The sequence below is a fragment of the Paroedura picta genome, chromosome 11 (genome assembly GCF_049243985.1).
Source record: "Paroedura picta isolate Pp20150507F chromosome 11, Ppicta_v3.0, whole genome shotgun sequence".
Lineage (NCBI taxonomy): Eukaryota > Metazoa > Chordata > Lepidosauria > Squamata > Gekkonidae > Paroedura > Paroedura picta.
The window spans coordinates 58,601,293-58,620,704 of record NC_135379.1 but is presented as its reverse complement, the minus strand read 5'-3'; the positions used below and the strand labels follow the sequence as shown (position 1 = coordinate 58,620,704).

General features: G+C 46.0%; 1 protein-coding gene across 2 annotated transcripts in view; it reads right to left on the bottom strand.

Annotated features, from left to right (window-relative positions):
• The window catches only part of CNTNAP2 (contactin associated protein 2), a 1,139,689-nt gene that overhangs the window by 628,324 nt on the left and 491,953 nt on the right, over positions 1–19,412 (bottom strand). For both annotated transcript variants that reach the window (XM_077304685.1, XM_077304684.1), the window contains exon 4: positions 10,056–10,203. In XM_077304685.1, the coding sequence (XP_077160800.1) occupies positions 10,056–10,203 (148 nt within the window). The remainder of the gene's footprint in view (positions 1–10,055; positions 10,204–19,412) is intronic.

Sequence of the window (19,412 nt, the reverse complement as noted above, 5' to 3'; positions counted from 1 at the left end):
CCCGGGCTGCCTCCGCTGCTCGCGCTGCCGCTCGCGCCGCTTCGCGCGCCGCTGCTGCCGCCGCCGCCTCGGCTCCCGCAACGTCCACCGCCGCCGCCGCTGCTGCCGCCGCCGCTGCGTCCTCGCCTCCGTCCGTGACGTCTCCTCCGGCTCCATCGCCGCCCGCGCCGCCTTCGTCCTCTCGCTCCTCGCCCTCGCCTTCTTGTTCCCGTTGCTCTCTCGCTCGAGCCTCTGCCTCCGCCTCGATTTCCAGCTGCGCCCTGGCCCTGGCCAACGCCTCAGCATCCGCTGCCGCTTGCGTGTCCGCCATGCCGTGCTCCCGCATTGCAAGCCCACCACTCACTCGTCGCAGGCTGGTATCGTGCGCACCACCACCACGCACTTCCTTCAGCAGGCGTTGCGTTCGGCGCTTCTCCTCCGGATCCAACCGACCCGAAAGATCCTGCAGCCAGTTAGTCACCCTGTCCAGCTTGTACTGCAAGTCCTGTGTCTCACCCACAGGCTCCAGCGCGTAGCTAGGCAGTCCCAGGTGCTCCGGCCACCTCTCATCCCCAGTAGGGCGGTCGTATTTTGACAATCGCCTGCGCTGGGTGACGTGTCGTTCCAAAAATTCCTCGGGCCCCGGGGTTGTCCCCGAGATTGCCCGCATCATGCCCGAGCTGTGCGGGCCGGCACTCGCGCCGTCGCCCTGGGAGAGGTCCCAATCCAGGCCCTCTCCCTGCTCAGAAAAAGTATGTCCCTCGCCCTGCATTTTGCAGGTGAAAGGAGTTGTGAGATTTGACTTGATGTCAGACGCACAGGAAACTCACAACAAAACTTATTCAAAAGAAAATAGTTTTATTGATTAGCACTATACGCATTGGACTGAAAGTCAAATCTGACTCGAAGCCAGATTTGCCTCAGCTTATCAATACATTTCTCCCGCCCAAAACTTGACAGTTCCCAAGGAGGGGGGTTAGTGAGAAAAGACATATGTGAAACAACAACAGGATTCCAAACTCCCATCCTTGAGAGAATTGACAACAACCCTGTGTGCCCATAACAAGATAAGGTTAGAATAACATCACTATTCTATTTTATTGCTACAAACTACAAGGCCGGGGCTAGCAGGCGCCAGGTTCAATTAAGCAGTATAACTGACATGGAGGAACTCAGGCTAATTTATGACAGAGATTCTACAATCCTGACATCAATGGGTTTCACCGGGAGTTCCCAGCTCTGGGTTGGGAAATTCCTGCTTATTTGGAGGATGGAGCTGGAGGGGTGCAAGATTTTGAGTGGGGAGAGACTTCAATGGGATATGATGCCGTAGCATCCACCTTGCAAAGTGGCCATTTTCTCCAGGGGAATGGATGGCCAGTTGGAATTCCAGAAGATCTCTGGCCATGACTGGGAAGTGGGTAACCCTAGCCTGAAGCAACTCTGCATGTGGTTGTACCGTGAACATTCTAAGCCTGGGAAGAAGGTCTCAACTTATTTGCTTCTGCTAACTCAGACCAAATAGATACCTTGTGGGGGAAAAAAAACACATGAGAGTATTACATCTGGGACATTCTGGTTGTTTGCTGAAATTCCATGTACAAAGCAATGCTCCAGAAGTTGCAGAACAGGAGCTCAAAAGTGCAGTGAGTCAACCGAAGGGTGGGAAATGGTGATTCAGGACAATGAGTGTAAAGATTGCTATTTGGATAATGCTCTTAAATCATAACTCTCTACCAGGAGTTCAATCAACACTTGGCATGTAATTCTGAAACTTTCTTTCTTTCTGAAAATACAATCAACTTCCAAATAAACATCAAACATCTTCTTTCAGCTAAGAAGTACTAATTGAAGATCCTCCAGCCTGGTGTTCAAAATCCAACAGTGGCATGAAATAAATCAGTTTAGGTTTTTTTTTTTTTAGATCATCTTTTTCTATTAGCTGGTTCTTATCTGACACCAAAAGAAAAAGTTGCTATACACAGTAATGTAAGAGCTTTACAATCAGATTCTACTCCAAACTGAAACCTAACCTTCCATTTAAAGCAGTGGTCCCCAACCTTTTTTTCACCAGGGACCACTCAACGCTTGACGATTTTACTGAGGCCCGGTAGAGTTTACTCCTCTACTCTCAACCACTGCCCTAACGCTCTCTGACTCTGATCGCTATGGTCATGTTTAAACATCCCTTCAAAATAAGATACAGACGCGCCACAACAATGAACATAAGGAACATTTTATTTTCATGGAAATTTCAACTCATGACAATGACAAATCAATGGGAACCCTGAGCTTGTTTCTCTGCAACGAGATAGTCCCATCTGGGAGTGATGGGAGACAATGACACCCGAAGGGTGTTGTAAAGGGCTGGGGGGATGAAGTAAAGGGCTGGGGGGGGAGAAGGCGTCCTTCGTGGCCCACCTCCAATTAGTCAATGGACCACATCTGGGCCGCGGCCCACAGGTTGGGGATCGCTAATTTAAAGAGTGAAATTGGTTTCCTCTTGCTTGCATTCAGTGCTGCAAAATGGCACGGGAGGTCTGCAAATCAGAGCGTCATGGTTTCAGGTGCTTTGGGTCGAAGGCCTTCGTCACCAGAAGGAACCAACCCTGTAGTGTCAACAAAAGGCCATGACTCTACTCCAGGAGTGCTTAAGGGTTTGTGGAGCCTGTAGCACCAGAACTAGTTTAAGGATTGGGGAAGGGAGGCTAGCAGAGTACAATTGTGGTGGGAGCAGCCAGACTGAGGGCAGAGAGGGCCCCCACAGTGGAAATAGGGGTCACTCCAAGTGTCCTTAAAGAAGGAAAAAGGGGGAAGAAAGAGACTATGGCCTTGATCCGGGGGGGGGGGGCAGGCGGAAATGCATTACGCAGGGCTCCTGGGAGCGTGGGGCCTGTAGCATGTGCTACATGTTCTACATGGATAAACTGTCCCCGCTTGATTCCCCAGTGTGTAGGTTTATTGTTGAAGCCACAGGCCATAACAGCCATAAAAACAAGCAAGATAAATTCCCCAATGGCTTTGCATTCATTTCCTCTGCCATGCAAAAAGAAACAAGAATCCCTTCAACTCAGCAGACAAGTCTCCTGGGTAGGACGCAACTCAACAATGCCAGTAATTAGAACACTGGACTAGGAAAAGATGGGTTCGAAGAACTGCTCACTTGGGGCCAGAAAATGAGAGGTCATGGGAGAGGCTTTAATGGAAGAGAACTCAGAGCACAGAGAACCAAGAATGAGGTCGGCAGGAGAAACGCTGCAGTAATAAACCACCAAGAGACGCGCAGCTCCCCAAAGCTGCTTCTTGGCTCTTTTAACTCAGTAGTCAATAAACGGGTAGCAGTGAATTAGTTTGCTTAAAAGTGATCTGTCTCCATTGAACAATTATCTATGAGGAGATGCCAAGGAACTTAAAAGAGGGACTTGTTAACAACTCAACATAAGCCATTAAGTCCCCAGTAGAAGCTTGTTTCTTGGGTTGCCATGTGGAATAGATTCTTTTCAAATCCATCAGGCTTGTTCCCAGAGTGAGAACAAAGGAGCAAGTGCATTCGTCTACAGGCAGATATACCAGGTTTGGCTCATACACAGTGGAAAACCATGGCATGAGGACAGATTGCTCAATTTCAGATTGTGGCCAGGTGATGGACCCTTTCTGACTAGTAAGTGGAATGGACCTGCATCCAGATGATTATCAAAACCAAAGTTAAATTAAATTGTCTTGATCAAACTGTATCTGAAGGACTGCCTCTCCCAATATGTGCCCTGGGGCACATATTCATTCATTCATATACTGAACTTTGGGTTCATAGAATCACAGAATCACAGAGTTGGAAGGGGCCATGCAGGCCATCTAGTCCAACCCCCTGCTCAACGCAGGATCAGCCCTAAGCATTCTAAAGCGTCCAAGAAAAGTGTGTATCCAACGTTTGCTTGAAGACTGCCAGTGAGGTCAGTGAGGAGCTCACCACCTCCTTAGGCAGCCTATTCCACTGCTGAACTACTCTGACTGTGAAACCTCTAATCTGGAGAAGGTTCCTTGAATGAGAAACTCTGCACAAAGCAAGTTTAATGGCCTGTTCATTTGATTACATTTATAGGTCACCTTTTATCCAAAAGGATAGTTTTAGAAGGTAATCATGTTGGTCTGCAGATAGCAAAGGGCACTTATTACCCCCACCCCAATCTTGTTGGTTTCTAAGGTGCAATTGGACTCTAAGCTAAGCATGGCCAATCCTGGCTAATATTGGGTGGGAGACCTCCAAGGATTTAGGTGGTCGTTCTTCCAAAGAACACAAGGGGTCATATTGAGAAGGCAGGAAATGGTAGACCACCTCCCAGTGTCCCTTGCCAGAAAATCCTTGAATTTTCTCACTACACAATGCAAAAAATCTACTCCTCAAAAGGTATTATTAAAGAGAAAAATAAATTGTCTTCTTTTTTCAACGCCTCCAACATGTGTTTTAGAGCAGGTATAATGTAACTGACAATGCCCACAAATAATCATGTGATCAGAAAGCATAAGAGAGAACTTTGATTTCAGAAATTAATAAGCAGAGATCCCATTGTACTGTCTAATCAAGCACTGGCTGTATCAACAGACACAGGTGCATCAAATGACACAGGTATTGTGTATGTACTTTCCACTTACAAGTACAGGTTCATTTTAAGTCCTGAAGCGAACATGGCAACTCAATCACAAATGGCCTGACATACTGCATATTTTCCTCCCTGCTTTTGTTTGCCAAGGTGCCATTGACCTGTTACACCAATTTGCTTAATAGCATATAACAAACTGGCTGCTATACTGTGTGGACAAAAGGATTATGAAAAAAGAGTATTGTACCCATAAACAGAAAGCTTCTATGGGCATCAGTGTAGTAAAATGAAGAATATTGTATTGTAACAATGACACCATAATCGAATAGAGAAATCTCCCCTACAGAATGATGCTAAATTTCTAAAAGCAATGACACAACTCCAACTCCTGTTTTGCCTTCCAGAAGCACCTTCTTCCTGGTAGTTTTTCAGGCAGAACATTCACTCTATGATGTGGTGTGTGTTGATTTCAAAACCCATCATATAAGTTTTCCATGTAAAACTAGGGCAAAAATAACATGGAGAAGAACCCATCTAGGAATCCTGAAATGGAATGAGGGAAGACTGCCCATCCATATTGGCCTCCTTGTTCTTCAAGAGGGACAGGCTTGTTCAAGGGGGTTCTTCAAGAGGGTTGGGTAGTGGACCTTAGGTCAACCAGTGCAAGATAGCAAACAGAGTGCAAAACCTGAACCCAGCGAGATTTTGATTTAAATCCCTGTTAGTTATATGACCCTGTAGATATGGATCTCTGTGGACAATCAGCAGCTGGAGTTAGACTTCATTTCAACACTGTCAGCCATAAATTTCAATGGAGAGAAAATGGTGGGGAGGGAAGCATATTCCCTGGAGATCCCGAGTATCTTGGAGAAATGCTGCTAGCATAAAAATAATAGAATGCAAACATTAAGAAACTGGTACTGTTCTTCTAATGGAAGTCCAGGTCTGGCTCGACTCAATCATACTACAAATCCCACCGGATGGTCTTCAGGAACTCACTAATTCACATGGGGGTAGTTTCCTGTTCATTCCTGGTGAACATTTGATAAATGGCTATGCTGGTGTGCATAAAACAGACTTTGGTGTGCAGTTCTTAAAAGGATAACTAAGACGGTTGCTAGGCCTGGTCTCCAGGATTTGCTTAGTGTGTTGTCTAGGGCTGCTTCCCTAATGACAAGGGGCAGCCGAGACTTACCCAGTCCCACAGGTTGATGCGGTGGGAACCCCGCGTGGTAGGGCCAGTTTGGTCCTACCAGTTTGGTGTAGTGGTTTGGTGTACCAGAGCCAGTTTGGTGTAGTGGTTAGGAGTGCGGACTTCTAATCTGGCATGCCGGGTTTGATTCTGCACTCCCCCACATGCAACCAGCTGGGTGACCTTGGGCTCGCCACAGCACTGATAAAACTGTTCTGACCGGGCAGTGATATCAGGGCTCTCTCAGCCTCACCCACCCCACAGGGTGTCTGTTGTGGGGGGAGGAATGGGAAGGTGACTGTAAGCCGCTTTGAGCCTCCTTCAGGTAGGGAAAAGCGGCATATAAGAACCAACTCTTCTTCTTCTTCTAGGGTTATTGTTATTAAAGGCTGTGGCCATTTTTTTGCCAAGCTGGTGTCATGTCCTTTTTCGCCAAAACTGCTTCCTTGCAAATCAACCACTTCTGATTTGTGCCTCAGTCGTTATAGGAAGGATATAATTTTTTAAAAGAAAGAAGAGGGGCATGATCCAAACACAGCAGAAGTGCATTCTACATAAGCAAAGAACCAGAGAGAGGCCCTTTGTCTTCCTGCTATATTCCTCTTGGTGCTGCACCCCATATGCGTGAACAATCCACAAACACATGTGTTGGAATCTGAATTCTGAAGTGCTAATGAAGTTCTAATGAGTGTGTACAAAAACCTGAACATGTGTTATGGAAATGTTTTCTAGCATTGCCCCCTCTCCACAGCAAACATTAATCTCTAGGAATTGTCTAGCAATATAGAAAAATCTGGTCTTCCTTTCAAGTTTCCAAAGGATACGAATTTACTTAATTTTGCAATGTTCCGATTTACACGAGGAACACAATGCGCACTGTAAATGCAAGGGAACAACATATGGCTTCTAATTACCTCCTTATTTGAATTTGTATTTGTACCACTTGCTTCGCTAACAATCAGACCTATTGTTTGGAAAACTAGTTCCTTCAATTGCCACACAAATTCTGCAGAAGTGGTAAAAATGATTATTTATTGACAAATAAGACCACATCTCTCTTCAAAGAGGAAACAATGGAACCATCTTTCTATTCTGTGGATCACAATGCAGAAACAGGAATCATATTAATAGCATCCTCAAGAACATGTTTCTCGCAGTGAGAACTACAGAATAAAAGCCATTGTGCAGGGGCTTTTAACATGATCCGATGGGATCACGTGGCAATAAAGTTATTGATATTGATGCAATGACCTGACCAAGGAAGAGTTAGACACTCTTCCACTAGTAGCAATGGAAGGGAATCAACATGACACGTTAGTTGGACCCAACCTTGTTTTCTCCAAGAAATATTATCTTTGACTACTAAAAAGACCATGCTAAGAGCCATGTCCAAAAACCATTTGGGTGTTGTAGTATGGAAGGAAATTGGATGATCCTGCCAATTCGGAGGTTTCTTGAAGCCTGAAGATTGTTTCAGGGAGTTCTCAATGGTAAAAAAGCTGAGAAAGGCTGTGCTAAGCAATATTGTTCTTCCACTTTACCTCCTCTGGAGCACAGTCTTGCAGTCTGTTGATGCCACGGCGGAAGGCGGGAGGCATGCACGGACATCAAGTGGGCACACAGGGACCTACTTAAGGTGTTGGCAGGGGCTTATGGCAATTATTTTGCATGGACATCTGGATAGCCACAGCCTTGCCACCTCTGGTCTAGTCTGATGTTTGGGGTTCTTGTCCTGGTAGGGCTGGCAGCATGGATTGAGTCATTTCCAGAAATAATATGAACTATTATGGAATCCTGTAGAGTTTTGATATGATAGACATGAATAGCAACCCATGAATTTCATTATCCCTTCCATTGACTCCCCCTAGGCCTTTTTAATACATTTTCCTTCCATGCTCTAAAAAACTGCTTTGTTCCCCTACCAGTTTGTTCAGAATGCTACAATACTTGCCTCAACAGCAGCTGCCATACCGAATGATTGACAAGAACAAAGATGATCATGGCACCACTTTAAAAAAATTACACCTAGAAATGTAGAATGCCCGAAACCAAATTGTAGCGTACAGTGAGTGTTCAAGCTGCTTCACATGGCTCCAAAGAAGTCTGTCTGGCTTCAACCAGATTTGGCTTCAATGTTGTGGCCCCCACTTGATGGAATGAGCACCCGGAGAAGATCAGGGCCCTGCCATAGCTGTCTCAGTCCCACAGGACCTGCCAGACACAGCTCTTCCGCCAAGCATTTGGTTGGGACCAGTGGGTCCAATGGGCCTCCCTGAATGGGCCCTCCCCATGCAGAGTGTCTACTGAGAGTCTACATCTGAAGAAACTTCACAGGTCTCTTCAGATGTTCAATTATTTAATATTGTGCTATATTTATCGTTCTATGATTTTTATTAATATTTATGTTTGTGGAATGACTGTTGCCCACCACCCCTACCCGCAAGGGAAGGCAGTATATAAATTAAATGAGGAGGAGGCAGTTCTGAGAGTCCCAATTTCCAATTCCCATTCTGCCATGAAAGCTCACTGGGTGGTCATGGGACAGTCACTCTTTCTCAACCCAACCTACCTCATTGGCTGATTGCAATAAAATGGAGGAGGAGAGGACCATGTTGTAAGCTGTTATGGACAGTTATGGGACCCCCTGGAGCAAACTGTTCAGGACTAGGTGCCCCACAGCAATCCCCAACAGAATGATTTATTTATTTTCCTACATTTGGACCCACCTCTTCTCCCCAGTGGAGGACCAAAATAGCTTGCGCCTTTCTCCACTCCTCCATCCAGATTGCCTCATGTGGAGGCTGCAATTAAATCCAGCCAAGATGGAAGTATATAAACCCGGGTTAATGGGCTGAAATACACAGTGAGTTCACCATTTGCCTCAGGAATTACCTGGCCCACAGCTCAACCACCACCATAGATTATTCCGGTATCTAATATTCTAGGCTGGCCCCTGTGAGGATCATAAAAGCTGCACAAAATGGCAAACTGTCGCTACAATTTAGGGTTCTGCAAAACCAGGGGATATCCTTGGGATTTGCAGATAAATATTCTTCGTTCCGAAATGTATATTGGAAGTAATTCCCTCCAGACCTTAAAAGTGATGCACACACATCTAAACTCTTTCCCAAAAGAGAAACACAGCAGTGATAGCCACTAGTATGATGAAGGAAAGGAAGAGGATGGAACCAAAGCTCATGTAGAAAAGAACGGGGGGCTCATAGTTACAACAGTAGAAAAGAACAGGAGTCTAGTAACATCTTAGAGCAGTGGTCCCCAACCTTTTTATCGCCGGGGACCGGTCAACGCTTGACAATTTTACTGAGGCCCGGGGGGCGGGGTAGTCTTTTGCCAAGGGACGTCACCGCTGCCACCTGAGCCCCTGCTCCACTTGCTTTCCCACCGGTGCCCCTAACTTCCTGTCTCCCACTGGGGGGCGCTGCCAGCAGCAGCTGTGCAGCGCCACGCTGAGGGGGAGCCCCAGCTATGGTGACCGCTGGAGAGCACCAAAGGTGAGCTGGCGGCAGAGTGGCAGGGCAGCCCCTGAGGCAGCAGCCAGGGAAAAGCCTCGCTCAGTGCTGACTGATCTGTGGTTGGGGACCACTGCCTTAGAGTAGCTTTTTCCAGCCCTTAGGCTGAAATCTTTTTCAGGCTTTGGGAACCCCTGGAAGTGGTGGAATGCCCCTTCAGAGAAGTGGGCATGGAAGGAAGCTGTGGAAGCCAGCCAGCCAGCCAATCAATCTACTGATCATTTCCCATTTCCATGATGGAGAAAGACTAGGCCTGCAGAGTAACAGGGGAAGTGAGTGCCAGTGATGTCTAGTGATGTCAATGGCCACCTGAACTTCTGGGAAAGACCACATAACCCTTGGGAAGCTCTCATGTAACCCCAGAGTTCTCTGGAGTCTTGGTTGGGAATTCCTGCCTTAAAGAAGAAGAAAATTTATGACAAGGTATGAGCTTCAGTGAGTCACTGCTGGTATCTGAAGAAATGAAGCTCATGAAAGCTGCTACCCTTCTGGAAATGTTCTTAGTCCTCGAGGTCCTACTGGACTCTGGCCCTTTCCTGCTGCTACAGACAGATGAAAATAGCTGCCCATCTTGATCTATCTCAAAGTATTATATATCATTTGCATACATAACAGAGGTTAAAATGGGCCATTTTCGTGCTCAGAGGGAAACGGATGCATCATTTTTATCATTGTAGGCTGATACTAAGCCGTGAGGCAGAAAGACCTCTTAGAAGACAGAAATGGAAGAGCAGATTCGACATTCAAAGGACTTACAGTATGGGCAGCCGTAGACCTCAATCCTCAGCCCAATCTGGCCCTCTCCACTCCAGTCAAGCGGAAGTATCCGCACATAGCGTGCTACCACGGGATGCTGTAAATCGTGCCGCACCACATTGTCAGAATTGATATTTCCAGGAAATGCCTAAAACAAAAGAAAACAAAAATCCTTGTAGCATGTAGATCTTGTAAGAAGCACAGATGCCGGAACTGAAGCTACTCCTCTGGTCCTTGCATTCAAGCCGGGGCAGAACCGTGGAAATATGGGGCAGGAAGAAGAGGAAGAAGGTCTGGGGGTTTTTTTGTACCCCACTTTTCACTATGCAGAGGAGTCCCAAAGCAGCTTCTAAACACCTTTCCCTTCTTCTCCCCGCAACAGAGATCTGAGAGAACTGCTCTGCAAGAAGAGCTGTAAGAGATCTGTGAGTAGGTCTGGGTCACCCAGTTGGAGTCCCACCACTCTTTGGCCACTTCACAATGCTGGCTCTCAATGCTTTGACATGAACTTTTAACATGAAGGACACAAACCTCTTCCATCTACCAGGAAGAAGGTATGAACTGCTCCAATTCAACCTTCATGGGATAGAGCAGTCCTGTAGTGTAGAGGGCCTGGCTCACTCAGAGTAGGAATGCCAGCTCTGGCTTGGGAAATACTTGGAGATTTTGGGGGTGTATCCTGGGGAGAATGTCTTCAAATGAAGACTTCAAGTATGATGGAGCACTGGGACAGGACACAAGCCCATAGCAAGATCTTAGTTATCAGGGAAGGGTCACAGCTCCCATCCAAGCCCACATCTACTATTGTCAGCCCACATCTGTTACTACACTTTTGCATAGGGGTGAAAGCAGAGCAATTCTCGCAGAGCAGTTCTATTGGAGCCCTCCAACTAATGCTTTTATGTGGACATCCTGGGTTGGGTTTATATACTGCTGCTCTCCATGAATGGGCTGGGGGCGGTTTACAATTAAAACATTCATTAAAACATCAATAAAAGCATCAATAAAACCATAACCAATACTAATAATTGCCCTGGTGGCATGCCCCTTCAGAAAAGCAGGCATGGAAGGAAGCTGTGGGAACCAGCCAATCAGTTCATAAATCCATAAATCAATCAACCAATCAATCAAGCAAGCAAGCAAGCAAGCACAAGATGGAATAAAGGGAAAGAGAAGAGAAAGAAGGAAAGAAAAGGAAAAGGAGGAAAGAGGACCTGTATAGTACAATTTGTAACACTTCCCTCCATGCATACAGAGAGGAGCTGCTATTGGCCCAAGCTCTCTGCTCAACATATACATTGATTTATTATTTTATTTATTAATTATATCGACCACCACTCTAGATCCAGCTGGCTCCCAGTGGTTTACAACAGTAAACATCAAATGCAATAAACCCTCCACATGTCCATGAAACACCTACAACCCTAATAGATGTGATGGACTCTTTGACCCAATGTCTCAGGGAGGGTGTTCAGAGGAGAAGGAACCCAGCAGATCTTCCTCTCCCTGATCTCAACCCAATACTTGGTGGAAAAGTTCCATCTTACAGGCCCTGCAGAACTGTGATAGCTTCAACAGGGCCCTAAGCTCTTCAAGGAGGTCATTCTACCAGGTAGGTACCAAGACCGAAAAGGCATACAAGCAGATCCTCTGCCACTGAACTGCTCCACATCTGCCTATCTGTGTAGTAATCCACTCTAGAAGGCTCTTGAAGTTCCATCTTCTCCACCAAACGACAACCCAGAACCTCCTCGCTTACATTGAGCTCCAGCCACCAGCAGCAGTTCAGGCTCCAATGGGATCCAGCCTTGCCTGCCTGGACAGTACACCTGGACACTGTTTCCTGAGCTTTATGACTCAGCTGCCCTCACACATGACATCACAGAGATGACCTCCCAGTTGGCCTTAGCAGCTCTGCAACTCCTTTGCAGGAGGAGTATGAGAGGTGAGAGGTGGTCTCATACAGTTTCGTTATTGTGTCTTTGGAAGATCCCTTTGGTACTTTACTGTAGCCTCTCACAGTATGGCAGAGTATCAGAAAAGCTACAACTGAAAATTGAAATGTATCCAGTACAAGCACCCCTTGCTGCACAGCACTTATTAGAAATGGTTGGCCCCGGCATCTAATAATTGGCGTCAGCGTTGGCTTGAACTAATTGGAACTGGGCCAGCACATCACTGATGGGCCTAGATGCATGACAGCGTGTCCCTGAAATGCTCTCAAAATTCAGCCACACTATAAATGTAAAGCCGAGTTAATTGTCACACTGCACAGCCAAACAACCCGTGAATTGTGGTTCAGCAAAAGGGTGGAGGGAAGGGAGCCCTGCCAAACCATCCTCAGTACATTTACAAAATGACTGTTCCCAGGGGATTTCTTTGGGAGAAATCATGGCAATTAAACTGAAAGAAAATGGTTGTACATTAGGATTGCAATAGTGCTCTCCTACAAGAACTTTTTCTTTTCTTTTCTTGGTTCCACATCTGCAGGCAATAAATGGTCAAAATTTTCACCCTCCCACTTCCTTTGGCTTCCTCTTTCATTGAGAAACATATCAAGGTGTTCGTTTCCCAGCAACCATGATCAAATTAAAAAGAAAACTAAACTTGCACAAATGTGGGTTTCCCCACATTTGTATGCTTACTAGGATTTTGTATTATTTATGTACCTCATTAATGCCCTGCGTTTGTCCCTAACGGGGACCCAAAGTGGCTCACATTCTCCTCACTTCCGGTTTATCCTCACAACACCCCTGTGAGGTAGGTTAGGCTGAGAGAGAGTGATTGACCCATGATCCCATAACATAGCAGAGGTTCAAAGCTGGGTCTTCCAGATGCTGGGCTGACTCCTTAATCACCACACCACACTGACTCTCCATCCACAAGGACATTTCCTAAAGTAGGTACATAAATAGGGCTTGAAAAGAAAAAAAAAAGAGAAAAGGAACGAAGAGCCGAGAAATGCCATCAATTTCCTTGATAATTAAAACACATTTCATTTCATCTTCAGCACAACCATCTCCTTTGAACTCCAGCCTTCATTGAGACGAATGGCTTACAGGAGCACACTTTCAATACATAAAGCAAACATCAGGCTGAAATTCATCACTGCAAGGCGGGGCGGGGGGGGGGGGAGGGTGAATCAATTTACAAGGTTTGTGAATTATGTGCCGGAGGAGCAACCACGTCTCCATTTCTGACAGTGGTGCATTTGTATACTTACAAAATTAGCTCCCAAAATTGAACTTTGCACAATCTACCGGGGCTCCTTTTTGCCAGAGTTAACACATGCCTCATTAAATATGTGTGTGTGTGTGTGTGTGTGAAATCAATAGTATTGAAATATTTGTTTAAAGGGGGTGGATACTACAAAATGCAATAAATATATTTGCGTGACTAGAGGATATTAAGAAAACTGGAAAGAACAACAGGCACAGCTGCATTGGCTGTGTGGCACGGGTATCCATCTCCTGACTGTAGGTCTGTGCTGTGAGGGGGGTAGAGCTGCCCCCTCCCCTTTTGGGAGCCCCCCCTTAGGATGCTCCGCAGCACGCCTGCTTCCTGTTATGGACGGATGAATGATTTTAGAATAACACAGGCTTAACTGTTTGAGGAGACTGAAAAGACCCCAAGCTATATTCCTGAAAAGATGGCCAAGTTGATTCTGATGGATGAGACACAGGAGAGTTCAGATAAACCAACCTCAGTGAGTTTCTTAGTAGCCTGGTCTCTGGACCTGGCTTCTGCTCATGAAACCTCTGGGCAGGGACATCTGCCTCCAGATGGGACTTGCAGAGATCTCCTCAGTAGGTTTCTTAGTAACTCCAGTCTCTGACCTGGCTTCTGCTTATGCACCATCCAGTTTCTGACCCAGCATCCACAGCTGGCTAAATAATACACCTACGTTGCCATCTTCCCTCTCCTGAAACAGGAGATGTTCTGATGGAATGGGTACCAGTTATTTTAAATGACTGTAATGGTAATGTTACTAGATTCAAATGGGTCGCTGTGTTGGTCTGAAGTAGCACAATAAAATCAGAGTCCGGGAGCATCTTTAAGACCAACAAAGATTTATTCAGGGTGTGAGCTTTCAAGTACAAGCATTCTTCTTATACTTTACATTATCTGCATATGCATTTCAAGCAGTGAAATTATTATTATTATCAATAATAATGATGATGATGATGATCAAAGGTGGCTTGCCATTGTCTGTCTCTACATCATGGCCTTGGTCTTCCTTGGAGGTCTTCCATCCAAACAATAGCCATGGCCGACCTGGCTTAGCTTCTGAGATCTGAGAAGATCAAGCAAATCTGAGCTATCCAGGGCCCATTCTGCACACATAGGATAATGCACTTTCAATGTGCTTTGGCAGCTGGACTTTCCTGTGCAGAACAGGAAAATCTACTTCTAAAGTGCATTGAAAATGCATTATCTATTGTGTGCAGAATAGACCCAAGTCAATATAAGCTCTATTACCCGGCTTAATCTCCTATAACTGGCTCTTCTGTCATTCCTGTGGCACTCTGCATTTGAATTTCTTCAGCCGTGCTACACTTGTGTGTCACTCCCTTCCCTTCATGCCAACTAACTTTGGAAGGCGGAGAAGAACACAGCAAGGTCAGACATTTGCCAATTCAGAGCATGAGGCAAGCACCGAGTGCAATTTCATGCTCAGCATCCAACTTGTCAAGGGCCCCTCATTGTGAGTGACAACTTGCCTTGGGCCCACTCCTGACGCCTAGCAGCCCTCCGAGTGCCTGGATGGCTCCAAGCGAGCCGCACGCTGCAAAACCAATCTGTGCCCCGCATGCCTCTAAACCTCATGCATCAGCACTTGACAGCCACATAATGCTTGGCGAAGCCAGTTCGTTAAAACTTTTCCTTGAAGTCGAGAAACCTCAGCAGCGTTCAGTTCTGACACCCCATATTCATACGGATTGTTGTATTATGAGTGAGCTGGCCACATTCAATATACCCTTCAACACAATCAAATGTCATGGGGGGAGATTGGAGCCCCCTTATTTCAGCTATGGATTTTGTGAGAAACAGAGATGTATGTCAGTCAGTGGGGGAGGGGAAGTTCCCAAACTTGAAAGCAACTTTTGAATCCCATCCAGAGCCTGCGGCCGTCCTTTATGGGCGACCACTCAGGCTAAGGAATGCCACGGAATAATTGAAGAATCGCTTTAGAACAGGGGTAGTCCAACTGCGGGCCTCCAGATGTTAGTGGACTACAATTCCCATGAGCCCCTGCCAGCGAATGCTGGCAGGGGCTCATGGGAATTGTAGTCAATGGACATCTGGAGGGCTGCAGTTTGACTACCTTTGCTTTAGAAGAATCTAAAAACTGGGGTGGGGGAAGTGACAAGAGTTTGAAAACCTTGAAAAACACACAGGAGAGCTCTCACAATGGTACAAGAGATCTCAGCTAGCCAAGTAACTCCAAGGTGCTTTTGTGGGACTTGGGGAGGAGGGGGGGGGGTGAAGATTACACTGCTGGCAGAGTTTAAATGTGCAAAGGAGGTATCCAGCACTGGTTGCTTATATAATAAATTGACAATTTTGTTGCTAGGTTCCATCAAGTTGTTTCCAACTCTTGGCGACTTTCTGCACAAACACCCGCCATTGAACCTGCCAGTCCTCTTATTTCTTCCATTCTATCCCTCCATCTTGTTCTTTGTCTGCCTCTTCTTCAGTCTTACAAGATGTAATCATCCCCCCCCCCCTCCAATCCATCATTTGCGCTCATCATGGGACCTTGAGAGGGCACTTGGGTTTCATTTGGTCCAGAACAGGTTGGCTAGTTTGTCTTGCAGTCCATGGTGTTTTTGGTTAAAGTCTCCAGGTCCATCATCCAAAGGCATCTGTCTTCTTTCTCTCATTCTCCCTTAGGGTCCTCCCCATCCATACGTTACCACAGGCTTTGACCATTCTGATCTTTGTTGCCAGTGAACTATCGTTGTCCTTCACAGTCTTTCTCAAGTTTGTAAAAAGTTTTTCTTCCCAGGATGAGCCTTCTCTTCACTTCTCCAGCACATTGTCCATGTCTGTCTATTCTGAATCCCAGGAATTGAAGAGAAATAACTTTGTAAAGAAGAGAGGACAGAGATAGTCCTGTCTAACTGCCTGTTAGAGCCTCTTGTGGCGAAGAGTGGTAAGGCAGCAGACATGTAGTCTGAAGCTCTGCCCATGAGGCTGGCAGTTCGATCCCAGCAACCGGCTCAAGGTTGACTCAGCCTTCCATCCTTCCGAGGTCGGTAAAATGAGTACCCAGCTTGCTGGGGGGTGAACGGTAATGACTGGGGAAGGCACTGGCAAACCACCCCGTATTGAGTCTGCCATGAAAACGCTAGAGGGCGTCACCCCAAGGGTCAGACATGACCCGGTGCTTGCACACCGGATACCTTTACCTTTTTTAACTGCCTAGTGTTATGGAGGCATCAAGGGATCTGCCCAGCCTGGGGTGATTGTGGTGCCCCTCCTTTCACATGGCAGGAGAATCCACATGGTGGCTGGGACCAATGTGTTAACCTGTAGATTGCCATCCCACACCATTCGCTAATGAAAGCGCTGGAGGTTTGTACACTGGGCAGCATACAGGTTGGCTGATGCCCATGTTAATTTGCTTCATGCTGCACCAAATAGCATTAAAAATATTGCGAAGTAAAGGTTTTTTTTTTTTTCCCACCTGATATAAAGTATTTTTGGCTGAACCGAGTTTAGACCAATTAATATTTATTATAAATAAAGATGTGTGAATGCCCCTGGTATATTTCACCGGTTTTAGTAAAAGTCTTTTTGCTTTTCTCAAAATTCCTTAGACATTAGGCTCAGGCAGGAACCAAATGCACCTCGGATTTTGCTGGAAGCAGGATTATCCTCCAACTCTAATTAGGAGTGCTCTCCTGCCTGCTTTCCAAACATTATCAGTTGGAACATTATGATTAATCTTAGCTGGGAGTGATTGAAATTGTTCTCTTTCCTACCTTTTCTTTGCTCACACTGTAGTTCATCAACATGTTTTTTAATTTGCATAGTGTAATGAAGCATAATAGCAAAACCCAAACAACAAAAGACCCCCTGATTGAATTGCTTTTCTTATCCTCTTGTATTCTAATTGCTCACACCTTTGTAAACAGAATATTACCTAGCTAATTGCATGTTGCTAGAAAACATGCTGGCCATGTGGAATGGTATGATACAGCCAGACCACATCAGATCTTAGACGTGAAAAAAGAACAGAAGAGTAGCCATGTTGGATTAGACCAATGATCCATCCAGTCCAACACTGTATGTCACACACTGACCAAAACCCAAGTACCACCAGGAGGTCTACCAGCAGGGCCAGAACTTTTGAAGACCTCCCACTGTTGCTGCTTTCAAGCACCAAGAATACAAAGCATCACTAAGACCGTTTATGCACTGGAGGTTTCATGCTGGGCTGCAGGCTGGAGTTTTAGTCGTGGCAGGTTATCCCACCTCTTCCTGCACCCACATGGGGGAGCATTTGGCCTGGTGCATGTCATCCGCCCCTGATTTGTGCTCCTGCATAGGAGCTGGGGCAGTGAAGTTTCCAGTGCATAAACGGTCTAACCCAGACACAAGAATAGAAGTCATTTTGGATCAGGTCAATGGCCCATCCAGTCCAACACTCTATGTCATACAATGGCCAAACCCCAGGTGCTACCAGGAGGTCCACCATCAAGGTCAGGACTTCAGAAGCAGGTCCACTATCTGGATAAGGGGACCTCCCAGAAAGAAAAAACTTGGCAGATGAAGGCACTGGCAACCCACCTCTGCTTCTCTGTTGCCTTGAAACCCCTTGCTGGGAGTCACCATTACTCAGTTGCCACCGGATGGTGAATATGTACGAAGAAAAAAATGCTAACCTCAAAGGAAGGTCAGATTCTATTTTTTTTAAAAAAAACTTCATTTGCAATCTGGGGAGGTGAATAACTGATTTGGATCCTAAGATCAGCATGGATCAGTGAACTTCAATGCACAAACAATAGCCTAACCCCCCCCCCTGCCCCAAGTTGTAGCTTATATTATCCTCTGAAGCTACAACGAAGGGAAGGAAATCCTAAGCTATTTGGAGAGTCCTTAAGGTACAGAATAATGCCCATCAAAGTGCAGGTTCTAATTTCCATTCAGTTACCAAGCTTACTGTGTGACCTTTGGATCATTTTCTCTCTCTCAATCTAGTACACCTCACTGGACTGTTGTGAGGATAGCATGGGGAAGGGGGAGAAAGCTAATGTACCAGACGCTGAACTTCCTGGAAGGCATGCAGAATCAAATCTAAGAAACAAATATACTAAAATTTGTAAAGGAGGGGGGAAAAAGTGATGCTCATCTAAGATAGTAATACAGCTTTTTTTTTGGCATTTATTTTACTCCATTAAAAAAAAAACTATTCCCACCAACAGTGGAACACCTTTGCTCCTTTTAAAGAAATTGTTTAAGAATCATTCATGAATAAGTCAAGCCCCCACCCTGCTGTTATTGCCATGAGGAGATGATGGGCATGTTTATCATGTTACTGTGCTGGGTTCTGGTTACTCAAATACAAGGACTGTATTTAGAACAGGATTTCTTCAAAACAACAACAACAACAACGTTGGGTAGCCGGGTTGGTCTGAAGTAGCACAACAAAATCAGAGTCCAGGAGCACCTTTAAGACCAACAAAGATTTATTCAACCGGTGAGCTTTCGAGTGCAAGCACTCTGAGGAAGAGTGCATGTACTTGAAAGCTCACGCCTTCAATAAATCTTTGTTGGTCTTAAAGGTGCTTCCCAGAGGGGCTCATATTAGCATCCATTGTTTTCCCCCTTCCTCATTTTTTTTGAACACCAATCCAGGGGAATTAGAGCCTCTTGTGGCGCAAGAGCCTCTTGTGGCACAAAGTGGTAAGGCAGCCGTCTGAAAGCTCTGCCCATGAGGCTGGGAGTTCAATCCCAGCAGCCGGTTCAAGGTTGACTCAACCTTCCATTCTTCTGAGGTCGGTAAAATGAGGACCCAGCTTGCTGCTGGGGGGTAAGCGGTCATGACTGGGAAAGGCACTGGCAAACCACCCCGTATTGAGTCTGCCATGAAAACGCTAGAGGGCGTCACCCCAAGGGTCAGACATGACCCGGTGCTTGCACAGGGGACACCTTTACCTTTACCTTACCAGGGGAATTAGGAGGCTGAGAGAATGACCTTGAACTAAAGTATTCCAGATCCTAGTCCCAGAGGACTGCTGCTAAGTCTTCTAAGTCTTTCTGTGTTTTGAATCAGTTTAGCACTTGGGAGATATTGGTATTATACAGATCACAGGAATGATTCCTTTGAACATGCCGCAAATGAAATGA